Source organism: Larimichthys crocea, chromosome XII (assembly GCF_000972845.2).
Source record: "Larimichthys crocea isolate SSNF chromosome XII, L_crocea_2.0, whole genome shotgun sequence".
NCBI classification, from domain to species: domain Eukaryota; kingdom Metazoa; phylum Chordata; class Actinopteri; family Sciaenidae; genus Larimichthys; species Larimichthys crocea.
Window position 1 is genome coordinate 430,700 of NC_040022.1, and position 19,338 is coordinate 450,037.

The window sequence follows — 19,338 nt, forward strand, 5'->3', positions numbered from 1 at the left end:
AGGCCTCATCTCAAAACTAGTCAAAGAGAAAGATTAAATTTACTTTCTTTCTGCTTTTTTCTTCCTTTTTTATTCTGCATTTTCTTTTAGCCCTTAACTTTTAATTCTCTGTTCTTAGAATTGTGTTGTTTTCAACAATCTTCCTTTTACAGGAATGGTGTGGGTTCTTTAGTTTAGAAATGTATAACTACTGCTCAAGAGGTTGCACAATCTAATCTGAATTTGGCAATAAAAAGTAAAATGCATGGAGATGACAGCAGCAGTCATGTGCACATTGAATTAAGCACCCAAAAAATAAAAAGCAACACAAGCAGAGCACATTTGGAGTTAAAGTTAAACCGCTATCATCCTTTAAGTTATTTAGTCTTTTTAAGAGTTGGTCTCTCTTTTCTGTTTGGAGACGAGGGATGCTGCAGTGGTGGCTGTTGGGTAACCAGGGTGCATCATGGGAGACTGTGTCTGATTGATGGGAGTAAAGAAACACTCACAAAACACAGTCCTGTACTGCTGTGTCCAATGAGACACACACTCACCTTCCGCCGTCTCCCCACTCGCTCTGCTTCCCTTAGAACTCCCACCTCCTCCTCCTCCTAATCCCTCTGTACCTTTTCCCTTCTCCCTCTCTCGGCCTCCCTCCCTCTCGCCTCCTCTGCCTCCATCGTCGTCCCAGCCCTCCTCTCCTCCTCCTACTCCGCTGCCTCCTCCCCCTCCCCCAGCCCTTTCGTCATCCTCCTCCTCGCCCAGGTTCTTGTAGTTTGGCCTCTTTTGAGTTCTCTTGCGGCCACGGTGGCGCGACAGCTCCAGAGAGCGTTCCAGAGACTCAGGGGGTTTAGTGAAGCGACGCACCCCTCCTGCACTGGCCTGGGATAAAAGAGGGCAGAGTGGAAACAGAGAGGCAAAGGTGAGAGATGGGAAGACATCATATGCCTGGAAGTGTTACTTCAGATTTATTTAATCAACTCAACATTATGCTGAAATCCTTTCTGACAACCCTGAAATCATTAAAATATTTGGTTGTCATGTGCCCTCAAAGTTGTTTTTGGTTCAAATAAAGCAGCGGATACAAAAATGGTTCAAAACAAGAGAGAGAGAAAAAAAATGCTTTGGGTATAATTAGGAAAGTATTCAAACAGTCAGAGTCCGGATATGATAAGAAACTCTTTCCAGAAGCAGCATCTCTGCAACCCTTTACTGGTAGAGGTGCATGCAAAAAACAGACATATGAACATGCATGAGAACACATACTGTTACACACCAAGACAAACTTGCATAACTGATTACGACTCTATCTCCTCATACATGCACACAAATGCACAGCCTTACAGTAAATCACCTCCACCATCTCACTGATCGAAGTCCGGTAAAACACACAAGCCACTTCCTTACTGATAAACTTTATCACAACAAAAGGAGAAAATGACCACTTTACACATATGCACACATGTGCACACACTCACACACAGACAAACACCCACACACCCACGCACACATGCACACACAGGCTCTGACTTCTCTGAAGCCATACTGGAAATACAAGAAACCGACTTCTCACATATACTGTAGCCCTCAAAACTGACACAAAAACACAGATACGTACGCAGGAAACAGCTGGTAAATGATAACATGCTGAGCAAAGATTAATAAATACAATAAAATACAGTAAGGTGTAATGACAATAAATGTTACTACTCTTAATTCTAATAATTAAATTTAATACATAATTATTTTATTTGTTTGTGCTTCAGATTACGTTTAACAGCTAATTTCCACAGAACACAAAGAAAAGTCTTTTAAATCCTTCCTGCAGCCATCCATGCTTTAAAAAACACACATCTATATCATCTTTCTGTCAGACTGGATACATCTGAGTACTTAGGATTGTGCTGTAGTTGCTGTTAGACATGAAGTGTGTGCATGCTGTCAGACATAAACCACAGACTAGTATCAGTGTGTATGTGTGTGCATGTGTGTGTTGCACCTGTTAGCTGACTATGTTCTGGTAAACCGCTCACACTCTGTGCCTATGCTGAGAAATTAATGGAGGTCAGGGAGCGCGGAAGGCAGACCTACCTACACATGTATGCACGCGCACACACACACTCACTCAGGCAAACCGCACAAACACACCAAGCACATCAAAACAGGGCACCACTGCAGCTCAAAGATGAATGCAAAGACCTAAAACAGCATGTGCTTTGGGGAAAAAAAGAGACATGCAACATCATGTATCTAACTGGTGCACTTGCAAGTAAACACGTGTACAAAAAAGACAGAGAGAGAGAGAGAGAGAGAGAGAGAAAAAAAAACACTTCTTCCAGGAAAGAGATTTGGGTTAGGTGAGCCAGTTCTGTCAGTGTTCCATCATGTGACCTAATTTCCTGCCACATCACACACAAACAGGAAGTACCATTTGACCACCTGCGCAGAAACAGAGGCCATGCCTCGTCAGACAGGTGTTTCATCTTCAATCAATCAAACAATAACAAACAGCAGTTCTATCTGATGTGAAACAGAAACTATAATAATAATTATATTATTATTAATATTAATAATAATAATAGTATTTATTATCTCTTAGGCATCATCAGGAAATGTCATGTGCTTTTTCAACAAAAATGACTGTGCAGAAAACACATGGTGTGCCTTCAAACATGCATCTGAACACAGGTATGAGACACTGCAGGTTAAATGCTAGTAAATGACGTTTGATTTAGTAACCAGTCTTCTATTGAGATTCAAGACAACCCTATTTGAATAGTTAAATTCTGTCAAACCATCAAAGCTCCTGTTTTGAGCTGATCGGTGGAAAACAGCAGGGAACCAAAAAAGGAGAAAAAAAAACAAAAAAAACATCAGAACTAACCCAGAAATGAGAGAATGGGCGGGACTATCTGCCTAAAAAAGCCACATGACAGTGATGTTTGAGTGGCTTCTACACTGTGTTTGATATACTTCTTTAATTGTTTGCAAAGTGCAATGCAAATGTTTAAAAATGCAAAATGTGACACAGAATGTAAAGACAGAGAAAGGTACTGCTGGAGGGTCTGACTGCTTCCTACTGCGGTATACCAACACTGTTAAGACATCACGCCTCAACACACATTCACTGAAAAGGTAGGCTGCTTCTTACAACAGCCACAGGTCTAACACACACACGCACACACACACGCGCGCACACACAGACACACAGCACAGAGAATAACCACAAGGGTTCTCAGAAATGCTCCCTACCTAAGCACACCCACCTGGCTTCACAAACAGATGGTCAAAGAATTAACAAGAAGGGAGAGGGGGAATTAGAAAATGAGACTTGATGGGGAAAATGAGGGGGAGGCAAATGTTATATAGAAGGAAAGGGACAAAAAGAAAAGGAAAATAGAAGGCACAGATGTAAATATAAAGAGACGATGAGAGAAAAACAATACAAAGACGAAAGAGAAAGCAGACAGGATGCACCTATCTGAGGCTTAGGCAGGAGAAAAGATGGAAATGAGGGAGAGAGAGTTCAAAAAGTATGAAGAAGAAAAACAGTGTAGGTATTTTGCATATTGCTGCCTTGATGTGGGTGAATAATGGAGAAAACATGACCCTGTGATCTCATAACCGCCTACACGCACTTCTGGAACTCTAGTCTTTTTATGTGTGCGTGTGTGTGTGTTTATACCTAATGAGTATATTTATGCAATGTACAGTCTGCACTGTGTGTGCATATGTATATTATGCATCGTGTTTCATGTCGAACATCATTGTGTTTCGGGACTGCGCTGTGTGTATTGCATGTTTGTAAATGTTTTTCTGTGTGTGTGTGTGTGTTACCGTGTTCTTGTGTGTGCTGTGTTTATCGGTCTGAGCGCTGAAGACAGACAGGTCTCCGTTGAGAATAACATTGGCCAGGGCGTTGACCATTGGCTGATAGTGGATGATCAGAAAAACCTGTAAAACACACAGAAAGGCACAGAAATAAGAAAGTAATCAGAGTAGCAAAACCTTGAGCATTTGAATGAAACAAAAACTAAATTTTAAGGTAAAGTTCATAACGCTTTAAGGTCAGCAGTCCAGATTGGCGATAACAAAAGAACATTTAATCAACTGACAAATCACATCTCGTGACTGGGCCAGCGTGATAGCGAGGCAGACACAGTTCACACACCATTAGTAGATTTATATCTGACTCAGACATTTTCTGTCAACTAAATTTACAAGTTGTAGATCTGATAGCAAAGGTTACGTGCGAACACAGCTGCAATAACAGTCTTTCCAGCAGTTAACATTGCCATGACAACGATGTCATAGATAGAGAAATTAGTCATATTTAAACTGCATTTATCTGGGAACTAAATCTGTGAATAATCGCCAGCAAAACTGGATATTCAACATCATGTATAAAATTTCAATAAAAATGTATGTAACATATTGTATTCATAACATGACTTGCTGTTTGGTCCGGCTGGATGTTTACGAAAACTAAAAAGGACATAATGTGGTGGTTACTGCGCTTTCAGATCGTGAACCAACTGCTGCTTTAGTCAAACTTTGAGGTAAGCATTGCAATTTCATTGGAGGTTTTCTTTCCATGGGAATGTACAGGAAATGCAGAACAATTCTACAAACAACACACATGAAGCTGAAACATTTCATAATGTTTGGATCACCATGTTTAACACATTAACAAAAATCTGATAAACAGGCAGAATGATTGGCAGATCATCCGACCACACAACTAAAAGTATATAATTTCTTTGGTGATGGTAGCATGTGATGCACAGCATGTGTGTTATGTTCTGCTTACTTGCGACAGCAGGTAGAGGGAGACCTGAGGGTTGATCTTTCGGTCTTCAGACTGAAGAAATAGAAGAAAAAAAACAACAACTTAAAGTCAGATATGAATAGAGGAAGAAGCAGTTCTTATACAACAAGCTTACTGCTTTGATCAATTTTATCATCAGTGTAATCCATTTCATTTCAACATGCAGTTCAGGGTAACATACCGTCTCGGGGCTAACCAGAGAGTAGACATAGAGGGGCAGGAACAAACGGTTGAGGAGGTGGTCAGTCAAAACATCATTAAGGAATTCACAGTTGATTATGAGGATGTCGTTCAGGTAATGGAGATGGTCAAGGTGCTCTGCTACCAGGTCACTTAATTTCCCTCTGTTCTTATGTCTGGGAGACAACAAAGAGGGGCAGAGAGAACGGATGTTATTTAGGTAGTGGGAGTGGTCAAGAAGAAAACATCCTGAGGCATGAAGAAGATGTTCTCAATGTTTTATTGCACATTATTATATTTAAGCTGACAATGAGTTCACCACAGTGGCACAGTTACAATCACATGACGCCTTCCTGGGTGATTTTAATTGAGTGGCACAATTAACTTGAAAGCCATGCTGTATTCAGAGTAAGTTCAAATATATTATAATGCAATACAAAGGCATCATGTCTCTTAAAAGAAGTGCCCTCTAATAACCACCAGGATAACGCTCAGAAACCAGAATCAGGCCTGACCCCTAGGGGCCATAATGAAAAACACAGAGAGAGATGGCACTTACTCTTCATCTGTCTGCACACACTTGTCCAGTTCGATAACATGGCTCCCAATAAACCAGACCAAGTTGCTGAAATATGGGACTGCTGTCTTATCTCGTATGTAGTGCAGCATGTGTTGGTTGTCCACTGGAGAGAGCAGGGTCAGGATCAAGATCTGGGTTAGTGTTGTTACCAAGGCTGCCCACGGGTATCAAATACCCACAACACTCACACATACTCATATGTACATAGACTTTGTGATCCCAGAGAAATATCAAAATGTGACAGTTAAATGTGATTTGAAAAACAAACAACACCATTAAAATTAAGAGGAAAATTAAGAAAATTAACAACCACGTTAAGTCAAATTAAGCACATGAATTTGCCCAGTCAGTCTATTGTTAATACAGCATAAAAGGAACACTACTAAAGTGGGGGGAAAAAATGTGTTGAGTGTTAAGTGTGTGAGGGGTCACTCGCACTGTTATTAGACAAGAGAAAACACTTTTCCAACTGATTTTCTGTCTAATCAAAGCCATCTGAGTCTGTGTTTATCAGTGTCTCACACCCACAGAGTCTCTTCTGAGGAGTTATCTTAAGAGTGAGATCTGAGCCACATTTGGGCTTTGTATTCATAGTGATGAAACTCACAAGATTAGTCATAGGGCAGTGGGCAATGTTTAAAATAATCTCTGTAATGTGTGCGCAAAGGTTAAGGGGAAACTCCACCAATTTCACACATCAAAGTATGTTTATGGGTGTTAAGAAGTTCTGCAGCTCCAGTGGAAGCTGCATAAAGTCTGATAATTTGCCTCATGTGATGTCACTTGAGACAGCATTAGTTTGGGCTGAAGACTACATGTTAGAAAATCTCAGATGTGGAGTTAAAAAGCAGTGAGCTTACCAGAGCAGCTCAGACACCTCATTAGTAGCAAATAGCATAGCACACTTAAATCACTGGTCAAACTGTTTGCAGTTTAGTTGCACTGTGTGTAATGCAGGTGTCAGGTTTTTACCAGGAAATGGATGCATGGAATATAAAAAGACAACATCTCTGGTTCTGCTGCATCAGTGTTTTTAAACTAACCATACAATCATACAAGAACAGCAATAGAGAAGCTTCAGTGAAGGGAACCAGCAAGTTGAGACGTCAGAGAGAATATCTGAGAGGCAATTACGGATGCTTCTGTTCTGTGAATGACAACTGACTTTAAATGTGAACAGTCCTGGCGTAGTAACACTATCCTCATGTAGCTGTCCAAGCTGATAGTAATTTAGCAATGCCAATCAACAAACTGGGAAACTGTCAAACTGGGAAAAACAGTGAACGAGCAACCAAATCAAATGAATGAATCACATAACAGCAGAAAACAAAACAGACAAATCACAAGCTGCCGCTAGTCAGAGTCACAGTGTTATTCCAGCTCAGTCCATTAGTGGATGACCAGAGAATTAAAGCAGGGGAAGATACTGACTGAATAACCACAGTGACCAAAAACTGTCAAACCCATCACCAAAATAACAACCAAGTTGTGGGGCTCAGCTGAAATTAAGTGTGTGGAACAATTAACCCAAGAAAAACAATAAAAAGAAAAAAGGCATGCAGGTTTTTCTGCATATATGTAGGTGGGTGGGTGATACAGAATGGTTTACAAGAACAAGAATTGTAATTACTCATACCGGTACATTTATAACAAATACACCATTAGGTACAAATAGGGCTGGGTATCAACAAGTGCTCACATGTCATGTGTAATAATAACTCATTTTACAGTTTAGAGGGGGAAAAAAAGTCTCAAATTAACAGTAACAATACTGTTAAAACAAAACAGAAAACAGCCAACAAACTAAAACAATGATTGGCTTATAGGCAAATTTACCACCTGTTTTAGAATTGTAACTGCATCAGTGTGCTGCATGTAACAACTAGTAATCGTGTTTGAGAGAAAGTATCAACAAAACATGCTTCTAGGATACCCAGCCCTACAAAAAAGACTGAATGAATGGAACCAACTTACATGAAACTGGAGTTAGGCAGATGGGGCGCGCAGAGGGAGGAGGGAGAGGAGGAGAGAGACAAGGAGAGGAAGAAGAGGAGGAGTGGTTGTTGAAGAGGAGGAGAGAGAGGGGGAAACAGACACAGGGTTAACGTGAGTAAAGGGGCGGCTGTGGAGGGGTGGTGGTTGGGAGGGACCCCGCAGGTATCTTTACTAATAAACTGCAAACAATGGCACTTCTGGCAAAGGAGTTCATGTTACCTAAACATTTGAAACTTATCTTCAGGACTTTTTACTGCATGTCAACAAGAGAAAACTGAAACAAGCAGCTTCCTCAGAAACAAACTAAACGTAACATGACATCATTTGACTAAAATATCTTGACACTAGCTTAATGAGTATTGATGCGGATTAAAATCCTTTTCCAGGGTGTCATTTGTTGCATGATCCAAGGAATCAGGAGGAAGCATCCAACTGTGACACATTTAATGTTATGATACTTTCAAAAAGTTTTCAGTGTTGGGTTAATTTAAAAAAACAATTAAAGGCCACACATTTCTCAGCCTAAACTCATAATGTAATGTTTACTTTGCGTCTCAGACTGTACATTAGGATACAGATGTTCTGCATGGTCCCCTGACATTCCCCAGATGGTGGGGAAAAACCGTTGCTGCTTTAAGTTGATGCTTCCCCTTTTTGACAGATTCCTTACTATAGCGTAGCACATAGCCAGCCCATCAATGATACATTCCCGACATCACTAAGTTAAATGACTTGTATGTCTTCTACTGTGGTTAAAGTCAGTTGTGCTGAAGTGTAATGACGTCAATGTTGAGAGTTATACAATCAGGAGTTTATGGACGACATCAGACACAAAGTTGTAAGGTGCAAAGCTAACATGCAGGACTAAACAGACAAGTACAAAGACAGACGGGATGCCAAAGTTGATATGTTGCTGTGACTGTGTGTGGAGGTAATGTTATGTATAGTGAAGAAGAGCATGATATGTGGAGGAAAGCCAAACCCGCTATATGCACCACCTGGCTTACGTGGAGTGACAGCGACAAGCTCTGAGCCCTGAGAAGCCCAGAGAGACGGCAGGAAGGAGAAGCAGAGACTGACGCAGCACATTGCAGAAAGTGACACAGCCTTTAGATGTTTCAGACTCACAGAATCACTGCTGTGTTGCTCGTGAGAGGACGTTATCCCCAGAGGAAAAACCTGCAGTGCTAATCGGCAAGAGATTTTTGGGTGGGGGGATTTCAGTGACTTTGCATGCTGGGTGGATTGGACTTGCTGAAGAGTTAGTTCCTTTTATTGTTAGTGAATAGGAGGACTTGAAATCGGTGAGGCGGTAACGCTGAACCTTGTGGTATCGCCATCTTGGGTGCTGCACATACGCAGAGTTCAAATTAAGTTTAATCATGACGCTGCTGTCTCAGGTGACTGGTTTCAGAAACTATTAAAAAACAAATGCAACAATCCAACAAGTCCTGAGTTATGTTATTAGATCCTAACTTTTTTTTAATATATCTTATTATTCAGAAGTAAAACTGCATAGCATCTACAGCATTTACATCCAAATGTAATTATTATTCCACACCTGAACTGGTTTAATAAAAACAAAACAAAAGGCAAAGGTTTGAACTTTGAGTAACAGCAGATGGTACTGAGATAATGACAATGTATAGAATAAGAAAAAGTTTAAATCAGTATTTGACAATAATAATAAAAAATAATGTATCCTCACAATAACCATCATACCCTAAAGACTCATCGAGCTGCTAGCTGACTGCAGAGTTTCCAGGGTTACAGCCACACTGCTGGTGTACAGATCCTGAACGTGACCGTGTTAAATGACATTTTAAAAAAAGGTATATTTTGGACAACTTCACATTCCCAGAGAGCCATCTTTTTAAACTAGTAGGATGAAAGTAGAAAGCAACAAAACATTTAAGGCCTGTGTGTGTTTGTTACAGCGTTACCTGTTAGTCATGCTCATGCACCAGAAGCAGCAGCAAGAAGGAGGGAAGGAGTACAAAGAAAGGCGGTAGGCAGTACTAGCATCCTGAGATTGAGAGAGTGTGTGCATGTGTGTGTGTGTGTGCGCGCGCATGTGTGTGTACGTTTATCATGTGCCCATGCGTGTTATTACCACTCACCTTTGTAGACGTTGAGTGTGATGGTGCGGACTGCGATGCGGACCATGCTTTCAGGGTGGTTGAAAAACTTAATGGCCTCGGTGTACAGGGCAAAGTCATTAGTGTGCTGTGTGTGGGAGACAGAGAGGGGGGCGCCGGTGAGCAAGGCACAGCATTGCACCGCCGCGCTCAGGCCACAAACGACCACAGAGAGAGAGAGACAGAAAGCAGCTAGTGGAGACAGAAATTCTGGGCAGTAGTGCAGTTTGATAAGAAAAGACTACAGAGAGTATTCAAGTTGTGGTAGGATTACTGTAAGATAATGTAGATAATGTAAGCATGATACTAAAGGAGAATTATTTCTAGTAACCTGGACCAACTCAAATCCTGCAGAATCTATGACAAATGCGTTATGACTCTCAAAAGTCAGTCAGTATGGATGCTATACTGGATGAATAAGTGAGCCTAGTTTGTTGCTGACTTGTAGAAGTTGCACTATATCAAAAGCATCAAGCAAAAAAAAACATTGTAAGTTTTAATTTGGCTTATACATCACAGAGACACTCAAAAAGACTGAGCTGAACTAAACAGACTTGGTCCTAACAGTACTTTAGACGTATATTAACATACCAGCATGCTGCGCACAGTAAATTTAGGTATGACAAACCGGCAGCTCTGCATCTTACAGTCATCTCTCTCTGTGCCAGGGCCTGATCCTCTACTTAAACATTCCTCAGTCACTGCGACCTCCGGCCAATCACAGTTGAGGGTTGGAGAGCAAAAAGTCGCCCAGAGGTCACAGCAAATGAAGAAATCCGACCCTGACACCAAACCCAAACCAGGAGCCTCTCCTCTGCTCGTAAAAATTTAAGTTGTGTAGATCTGACAGGAACAGAAGTGCTCAAAGTAATCAGCTATCCAATAGCGCCCTCTGGAGGAAAATAAACTGTAAATCAATAAATGAAGAGAGAGATAAATTCTAAATACAACTTTTGTAAATTGTGGGGGAAAGGCTGCAATGAGGTTGTTATGTATTTCAAATATAATTTGCCTTTAGAATGACTCAAAAGTTACTAAGTTGCTTAAAACGGCACATCCAAAAGTGTAAAATGTCTTTTGCATGACATTATATAAATAGAAATGCTCTCAGATCTACACATGGGTCTGGTTTTGGCTTCAGGGATAAAGCTACCATCAACAGTACACCAATAACTTTCCCCAGCACACACAGGCCAATGGAAGGACTACAGATACTGCTGTAACAATGAAGGGTAACAACATCATCACAGATCGCTCAAGCGGTCGATATTCTTTGTTGTTACCATCGACTACCACACAAACACAGTCACACTCACACATTCACACTCTCTTGTTGAAACACTGTTTTCATTACTGTAATAAATAAACATTCCCTTAAATAAAGGCAATATTGACACTTGTATTTGTATAAGCTAGTGAAGAGAAAGATTATTTGAGGACAAGATCAGATAAATCAACACAGGAAGTTGATGTTTTGGCGGGGGAAGAGTGCTGCTCATAACTTGCACAAATTGCAAAAGAAAGCCTCGTATCTTTAATCTCTTCCTTTCTCCCTTCTGTTTGTCATAGTGAGTGCACAAAAACACACTGACATTGAATGACAGATCCTCCATGTGTCCCCTTTCTTTCGCTCCCTCTAACCCCCCCCCCATCTGTGTATGGCCTCACCTCATTGTAGAAGAAGTGCACGGTATGGTTGTTGAGTTTGAGTGACAGGGTCTTAAGGAAGGAGATATAGTAGGCCATGATCTCCTCGTCCGAGAAGTCAAACTTGTGGACGATGATGGAGTTCACGTGGTTGTTCGACAACAGGTAATCTGTGAAGAGAAGGAGAAGAGACTGGGTCAGCAAATGTTCTACGAAGATGCTGTCAATCTTGCCATTTACCATCTAGGAGCATAATGATTATAGAAGAGCATGCTGAGCACCTAAAACCAAGAGTGTATAGCTTCACTGCTTTCAGTTTTGCTCTACTATCATCAGATCAGTGAGGTTGGACTGCAGTGACTGTTGTGTGCATTGAACATGAGAAACTTACCATCACAGCTGTCACTTTTTTATTACCCCTACAATTTACCGAAATGCAACCCTCACTTACTTTATATAAAGATATCAGCCCACTGTATGACAGTGTATCATCTCCTGAATCTTTGGTTGCCTAGCAACAACAGAAAATGCAACAGGCTGCAAATGCATTGTACATTTCAGCAAAGAAAGGCAGTGCAACATTCCTTGCATTGTTTAGCCTGCAAAATGCATCTACACGCTGTGTACAAACACCAGCAAACCCCCCTGTAATAAGTACAGTGGACAGATTTCACTGCTCACATTTTATCTGGACTTAAAGAAAACATTGTATTCCCAACAGCACCACAGGCTCAAAATATTTTAAGAAAGGTATTCTTTGTTGCATTACATCGTGTTTCTATTTCTCCAAGCAGTGTTGATTCAAAAACTTACAAAGGGAAGTCTCGTGGCTGATGTTCTCAAACAGTATGTTGAGGGTCTGGAGGAGCTGGACACACACGTAGCGTCCCGACTTCTGACGCAGGATGTTCAGGAAGAAGGCAAACATGTTCTTCTCCAGGAAGAAGCTAAACACACACAAACAAACAGTGTACACACAAACACATGCATGATTCTATTCATGATGACTTGATCTTGAAATTTAATAGCCAAAAAGAAGAACGTTTCTCTTTTGCAGCATCCTGGTAGAGTAGTTGGTAACATGCCTGATTTTATTTCTGGCAACAGACCGTTGTTGTATTTTATACACTTCTAATCTAATACAGCAATGTGGCAAAAATTAATCTTGTTTCGATACTGCACTATGCTCATATCCTGTAGTCACACACTGCTCGTTCCACCCTTACAGTTGATCATTTAAATCAACCATTCATTGGACCAGATCTCAGACTGAATACCTCGTTATAAAAACTCTGTAGCTAATAACTACAAAATACCAAACATCTACAAGTCTAGAAAACTATGAGTGATCATAATGTAATGTATATTCTGAGGGTTTCCTAACACCATCAAGTGCACTCTCAACATGTGGCTTCTCAAAGCCATTTCCTGTTTCATATCATAAAGCCAGAGGTGGTGAAATGGTTATACAGAGGTGATGACATACAGCACAGACACAAGCACGATGGTCTCATGAGCTTGACTTCCCCCAGAAATGACTTTGTGTTCTGTGTAGTTAAGACATTGCAAGAGAACACTCTTGAAGTCTTTTTATACTAAACCACCGAAGCATTTCAAAGGATTCATTTCCCCACCATATTTTTACTGCTTTTTTTTTATACAGATATGTACCTCCCATCACAAGCATGTTAAAGTTTTCTTCAGTGAAAATAGGCTGAGTCGTTGCCTTGTTTCAGTACGATTTTCCATCTGTTAGCTATGATATTGAAGAGAAAGCTGAAGTTTGCCTGTTCAAACATTTCCAGATCAGGTGATTAAGCATAAAAATAAATTGGGAGCAAACTATTCACAGGTCAAGTGTGCACCTGCATAAATGTGAGGTTTAAAAAAAGAGTGTGCACACCAAGCAAACCATGCCTACATGAGCACTATAAGCAAATGCAAAGCTTTCACTCCCACACTGGAATCAAAATCTGCATACTAGTAGCTACAGGCGAGGGATTTGGCGTAAAGACATTTGACTGGTACTTACTCAAACACAGAGCTGTCATTCTGGTCCCCCCAGATGAGGATCTCTGTGATGGAGCGGATAGTCTCCACGAGAAGATTTCGGTTGTGGTCTGTCACTGTGGTGTTTTTGGTCAGGACATGGTACATATACCTGATGGGGAGACATGAACGAAGGGAAAACGTGTTGAATCCTCAGCTCAAATTTTTAATTTGTGAATATGTACAGATCTATCTTTAAACTTGACAGCAGGAGACATATCCGGAAGCAGAATAATAAAACAACTGACAGGACATAGACTACCATAGTGGTTAGGTGGCGTTTGTTAATTGTAAACCATGTTATTGCTATGTGCGCACAATTGCAGCCTCTAATTTAGAGTCAATAAAACATCCCTAAATACTGTAATACAATATAATGTATCTTCAACCTTTTTCAGCCCAAGGACCCCTTGGATGAGAGACAAACAGAACAGAGACGCCCCACATGTGTCACATTTTAAGCCTGGCTTATAATAACATTTATATTTACTTTATTCACCTTTTATTTCACCTTATTACTATTGCTATTTTATTATGTATAGTTTGTTCTTTATATTTTTATTCTTATGTTGTCTCATTCATCACTGTGTGTAATGATGCTGCTGCACTGTAATTTCCGAGCTTAGGATAAAAAAAAAAAGTCTATCTATCTATCTATCTATCTATCTATCTATCTATCTATCTATCTATCTATCTATCAAAAAACATGCTGGGTTATTAGCCTATATGTGTTTATGACTGATAAAACATTCAGGCATAATGGAATAATTTGTAAATAATATATAAACAGTAACATTTTTAGGTCAAAAGTAGCTTTTTTATTGCATATTAACGCTTGCATTGAGTTTACTCTGTCATTTTTGATTGCATATTAACGCTTGCATTGAGTTTACTCTGTCATTTTTGTTATATTTTTTTAATTCTCCCCCCCCTGCAGTACCTCTGCTATAATATAATAACATATACCGTACACACACGCAGGTGTTTTCACTTATCTCGCCTGATCAGGCTCCTCAGGACTCTGTTATGGGTGTGTGTTTGATTTACTACACTTCATTTGTTGCACCTGTTGTGGTGGCACATCCACACTAAGTCCTGCCAGCCTGATTGGTGCACGGACTTCGGTGACCTCAATAACTCCCCAGCAGAGCTCCTCCCTGCTTCAGCCTCAGCAGACTTGGTCTAATTAGCCAGAATAACTGAAACACCTGTGCATGCACTTCAGAGTCCCGCTACTTGGATTTTTTCAGCTTGTTAATGTTGGATGTTTACGCACCGACTTTATCGTCCAAAAAAACAAATAGGACAGGGTGGATTATCACTGTAAAAGCTTAACTATCAAGAGCTAGCTCACGTGTCTATTCTCAAGCAGAGCCTGGGTTTAATTAGCTGACTGGACATTAGCTATAATTAGTTATTTTAATTTTCTAATGAACGCAGGCAGCGTCCCCAGTCACAGCACAGGCTAACGTTAGCATATCTAAATGCTACTCACTTCAAATGGTCCAAGGAGTGGATGTTTTTCGTCTTCCCCTGTCCTCCAACCCAACTCCGTGACCGGCCAAACATTGTTGCGGTGTTTAAAGTGGGGGTGGTATTTCGCACGGTGCGTTTAATTCACTCGGGTTAGTGTCCCCGTTTGTCCATTACACCCACTTTCCCGTGTAGATAGCTTCTTAGCAAACAGAAGGTGATAAGCGGCGATAGCAGCGCCGAGGGGCGTCATTACGTAAACAGGTGTCGTCTGGGAGTTGGTGTTCTTTCCCCGCTTTGGACTCCTTTACACAGCGGGCAAAAAAACTACAACTCTCACTTCCTGTCCTTTACACAGCGGGCAAAAAAACTACAACTCTCACTTCCTGCGTTAGCGGTGACTATAAAAGCAGGCGACGCGTCCTCGCGTGGGCCAACTGACATCTTAAAGACCAATCAGAGCAGAGCCTGCCGGAGCGGCGAGCCAATCAGCTGCCGAGGCTTCAGGTGTCGGTTTGTCGTCGGGGACTGTTTTGATGCAGTTTGGGGGAAAATGTTGGACGGGACGTTTGTCCACGCAAACATCGACGGGAGCGTGTGTTCGTGAGTGTTTTACTAATCTCCCACGGACGGATAATGTACGCAAGGAAAGTCTTCTTTTGTAGAAACGTTTGTTTTCACTAGTGCATGCTACTGTTTTTAGCCAGCTGGCATGGCGAAGAATCAATGTCAAGAATGCGTCGAGCTCACTAACGTGATATTTTGACACCGTCCCTCCCGGTTATTAATAGCTAGCTATGAGCGTTTCACCCTTAAATCCACCTGTGTTGCTTTCGCTTTCTTCTGGACCGTGCAGATAAAAGTAGCTACCTCCTCTCAATCACTGTTTGCAGGTCGGGACGAGCCGAAATGGACGCCCCAGCCCCATCAGCAGCAGCAGCAGCAGCAGCAGCACCCCACACGGATATCTAGTGTCACAAGCAACTCCAGTCCAGTTCACATCCTTGCTTCCAACAAACGCAAGAAACCCAAACCGTTCTCTTGTCTTCTATGACACATCCAATTTATGCCCAGCTAGATTCGGTAGAATCGCTGTTGGACGAACTCCCATATATGTTTTATCTGGGCCTGTTCTTTGTGAACGTCCTGATCCTCTACTATGCCTTTCTGATGGAGTACATCGTCCTGAATGTGGGGATAGTGTTTCTGCCTGAGGACATGGACCAGGCGCTGGTGGACCTCGGGGTGCTGTCCGACCCGGCGTCTGTCCCTTACGACACAGACACGGAGCTGGATGTGTTTGAGGGTTATCTTGAGTGACACAAGGACGAAAAGTGGAAAGGTGGTGATGATGCAGAGGTCTGATCTCAGCCTGAATACTCCCTGGTCTGTCATGTGGGGAGGAAATGCCTCAAGGTGGATGCTCACGGACATATGGGTGAAAAAGTAAGCAAAGCACACAAAAAAACTCATATGTTCAAACTTCTGAATCTGCTTTTATTATTGATAATCTGTCGTAACGCTTGTGTCTCATGTTTCTAGGCTGTCTCGGCTCAAACTAGGGTAGCCTGAAGTGATTCAGCACCGCCGGCGACTCTTCCCTTGGGAAGAGCACTCTGCACTGGATCAGCTGTCAGTCAAATCAATCTATTGCCCATGATAAAAAACTGCACTGGCATCCGTGCCCCCCTCACTGTGGACACGATGAAAGATACAAAGGAAGTGCTGCAAGAGGGGAAGGAGACAGCCGTGGATGAAAAATGAATGTCACTCGAGATGTTGAGCACGATTCAGATCGATACACTTTTTTAAAGTGATCAGTTACCAAGGCTGCGCAGAGATCTGGTAGCTGACCGCTGAAGGAAGTGAATAGAAAACTTTCCACTTCAGTCACAGTGTGATGTCTTCCGCGGTGTGAGTCAGAAGAACTTGTCCACATGTCCACTATAGGTCTGTCGCATACTTAATCACCCGCAGAGCAACTTGTTTCAACCGTTTGTCCTTTTTTTGTTTTGTTTTTAAGTTTTCGAAACGCATCGCTTGATCAGCAGGCTCACTCATTCCGGAGGCGCAAGTGTAAAATGTGTCTTTTGAGGTCACCCACATTGTCTGTCTGCTTCAGGGATGTACACACTCTCAGGAGCACAGTTAGGAACTTGTGCACTGGCAGGACACAGACACTGTAAACAGGACATAGGAAAGCCCCAATCACTTCACACTGGCTCATAAATCAGGAGCACCACCACATTTTTCACTGTAATGTAGAAAGTATTAAAGTACCTAGGTAGGTTTTCTGATAATCTATAGTATATCCTATTAGTAATTTGGATTATATGCAAATTACAATTTAAATTCACTTAACAGTAATAGATTACTAACAACCACAAGTGGCCAAATGTGTCAAACTGTTATGAGTTGTGTCAAAGGCTGAAACCTCATGAAGACGCCCTATTTTTCATTCTGTGTTGCATACATTTTTAGTTTTTAAATGTGAGTTACACATGGAAAAACTCGGCATGATATCTGTTCAGTTTAGTCGTCAAACTCTTGTTTTATCAGACTTTCTTCTGTTCGTTATGAATTTAGAAGATAAAATAATTATTCTTGGCAGCAATAATGAACTGGAGTCAAGCGAAGAGGCGGTTTCAGTAGTTACACAGATGAGATCATGCACAGAATCACGTCTGTGATGCTTGTAAAAGGGGAGCTCAGTTGATTTACTAGAATATTAAAATGTAGATATGAAAGTACTGTACCCGGACAATTTTTGGAAGCAATACAGAGGAACAAATGTTTTCTCCTCGCGTAGAGTACTGCCCACCAGAATAAGCAGATTGTTCATAACAATCGTCACAATGTGGTCGTAACTAAAGCTGTAGAGGCCGTTCCAATTTGCACATGCATGTTTCATAATCTCAGTAAGTTTTTGTCCAGTCTTTTCTTGCCTGTCAGTGGTTTAAACATTACAACCTTTCACCCACATGTTTGACCATCACTTGGCCTACTCATCTCAAATGGTATATTTAGATACAGTCCGTTAATTGTCCACAGCAACTTTGTGTAGTAATGAATTCAAAAGAAAAATGCAACTTAAGAACAGGGATGTAAAGAATAATTGTGTCCAACACTTTGATGGCTGTTTTCCACCAGTATTAATTCACGAAGGCTGATAACCAAATTGTTTCTTGGCTGCCAGTAAGCAATGTTTTGTTTGTGGGGACATTTGCAGTGTTTTGATTGGATTGTTTGTTCCTTTGTATAAATCAGTGTCCATTAAAAAGAAATCTATTTTTGGCAGGATTAAAAAAATATATATATATATCCATCTGAAAGGCACTTAGATCACATGACACCAAAGCTCAGGATACTAATATTCATTAAATATTGTAAAACATGTCTGTGTGGAATTTGATCAAAAAGTCATTGAATGAAGACTAAGTAAGTTCGTACTGTAGATGACAAGTAAGTCATCAATACCTATTCGAGAAGACGCTGGAGGTGGATGACATTACCAGGCTGACTTTTAACCCAATGTCTGAATGTCAGGACGATGATTTGAGAAAAACAAATGTTTAAGTCGCTCCCCATACTCGAGTGAAGCGGTGAGATGAGGAGGATCTTCAGTTTTGTACAAAAACTGTGTTGGTCGCAGGTATCAAACTGTTTGTGCCATTTTCCCGGGCACGACACCACACTGTGCTGGTCAGGTTCTGATCAACTCTGCTCACAGCATCTTAGTTTAGTGGAAAACACATAAGACGTCACAAGGACTTTGACGGATAGGAGCTTCTGCCCAAGTTGTTGGATGTTTAGTCATCAACATACAGCCTTTACCCAACGCTTGTGTCATCCCTCCACATGTACTTCTTTGCAGACACGCACACGCTACAATAAGCTATGGATCGTTAACAGAGTTTTATTTTCCAATGTGTATTTAATAAACTTTGAGCGAATGCCAGCTTTGTTCGTCTCTTCCTCCAGCCGTCACCAGCTGTCATTTGAGATGTTTATTGAAGATCATGCTGCGGCAGACAACTCTGTTTACTTGTCACCACGCGCTCTTTTGGTGTCACTTTACATTTCGCCCACAAGAGAGCATCAGCACACCAGAAAACAACAGCAGCAGCTTGTTGGCATGTGTTGATGCCACAGGTGCTTCATGAATAAAAACCCCCCAACAGATCAGACCGCAGCCTTCTGGTCAACGGAACTACAGTATGCCAGGAATGTAGTCTGTAAAATGCCTTTGACTAATAACAGACACTACCTGGCGTGTTCGGGTGTGATGCACCGTAAACATCTGCCGTTTCTGACTGAGGAAAGGGTTAAAAAAGTTCATCTGTGATACCAGTGGCATTTTGTTGTGCTGTGACGCGGCCATGAAGTATTCCAAGACTTCACCCTGGTATTATCTTATATAACACAGTAAAACACAGAAACTTATTTTATTTTTATGGATATTCAAGTAC

At 41.3% G+C, this 19,338-nt stretch overlaps 2 protein-coding genes across 7 annotated transcripts in view; one reads left to right on the forward strand and one right to left on the reverse strand.

Moving 5' to 3' along the window:
- The window catches only part of clec16a (C-type lectin domain containing 16A), a 38,729-nt gene extending 23,533 nt beyond the window's left edge, over positions 1-15,196 (reverse strand). For 3 of the 6 annotated variants that reach the window (XM_027284759.1, XM_027284763.1, XM_027284757.1), the window contains exons 1-11: positions 14,892-15,195; positions 13,380-13,508; positions 12,161-12,294; positions 11,369-11,517; positions 9,683-9,788; positions 7,542-7,547; positions 5,547-5,670; positions 4,989-5,163; positions 4,790-4,840; positions 3,817-3,933; positions 534-861 (exon numbers count right to left, since the gene is read on the reverse strand). In XM_027284759.1, the coding sequence (XP_027140560.1) occupies positions 534-861; positions 3,817-3,933; positions 4,790-4,840; positions 4,989-5,163; positions 5,547-5,670; positions 7,542-7,547; positions 9,683-9,788; positions 11,369-11,517; positions 12,161-12,294; positions 13,380-13,508; positions 14,892-14,965 (1,393 nt within the window). In that variant the 5' untranslated portion in view covers positions 14,966-15,195. Of the gene's footprint in view, positions 1-533; positions 862-3,816; positions 3,934-4,789; positions 4,841-4,988; positions 5,164-5,546; positions 5,671-7,541; positions 7,548-9,682; positions 9,789-11,368; positions 11,518-12,160; positions 12,295-13,379; positions 13,509-14,891 lie in introns of all 6 variants that reach the window. The other 3 variants (XM_027284762.1, XM_027284761.1, XM_027284760.1) reach the window with 3 other exon arrangements.
- A 50-nt stretch (positions 15,197-15,246) lies between these two features.
- dexi (Dexi homolog (mouse)) lies at positions 15,247-18,827 on the forward strand. Its single transcript, XM_010729153.3, has 3 exons — positions 15,247-15,472; positions 15,763-16,315; positions 16,412-18,827. Exon 2 carries the CDS (start codon positions 15,920-15,922, stop codon positions 16,187-16,189), a length of 270 nt encoding a protein of 89 aa, XP_010727455.1. The 5' UTR covers positions 15,247-15,472; positions 15,763-15,919; the 3' UTR covers positions 16,190-16,315; positions 16,412-18,827.
- Positions 18,828-19,338: the final 511 nt, after the last annotated feature.

Excerpts from the sequence above, each read along its gene's own strand:
- dexi (XM_010729153.3), top strand. The coding sequence starts at position 15,920 with ATGACACATCCAATTTATGCCCAGCTAGATTCGGTAGAATCGCTGTTG.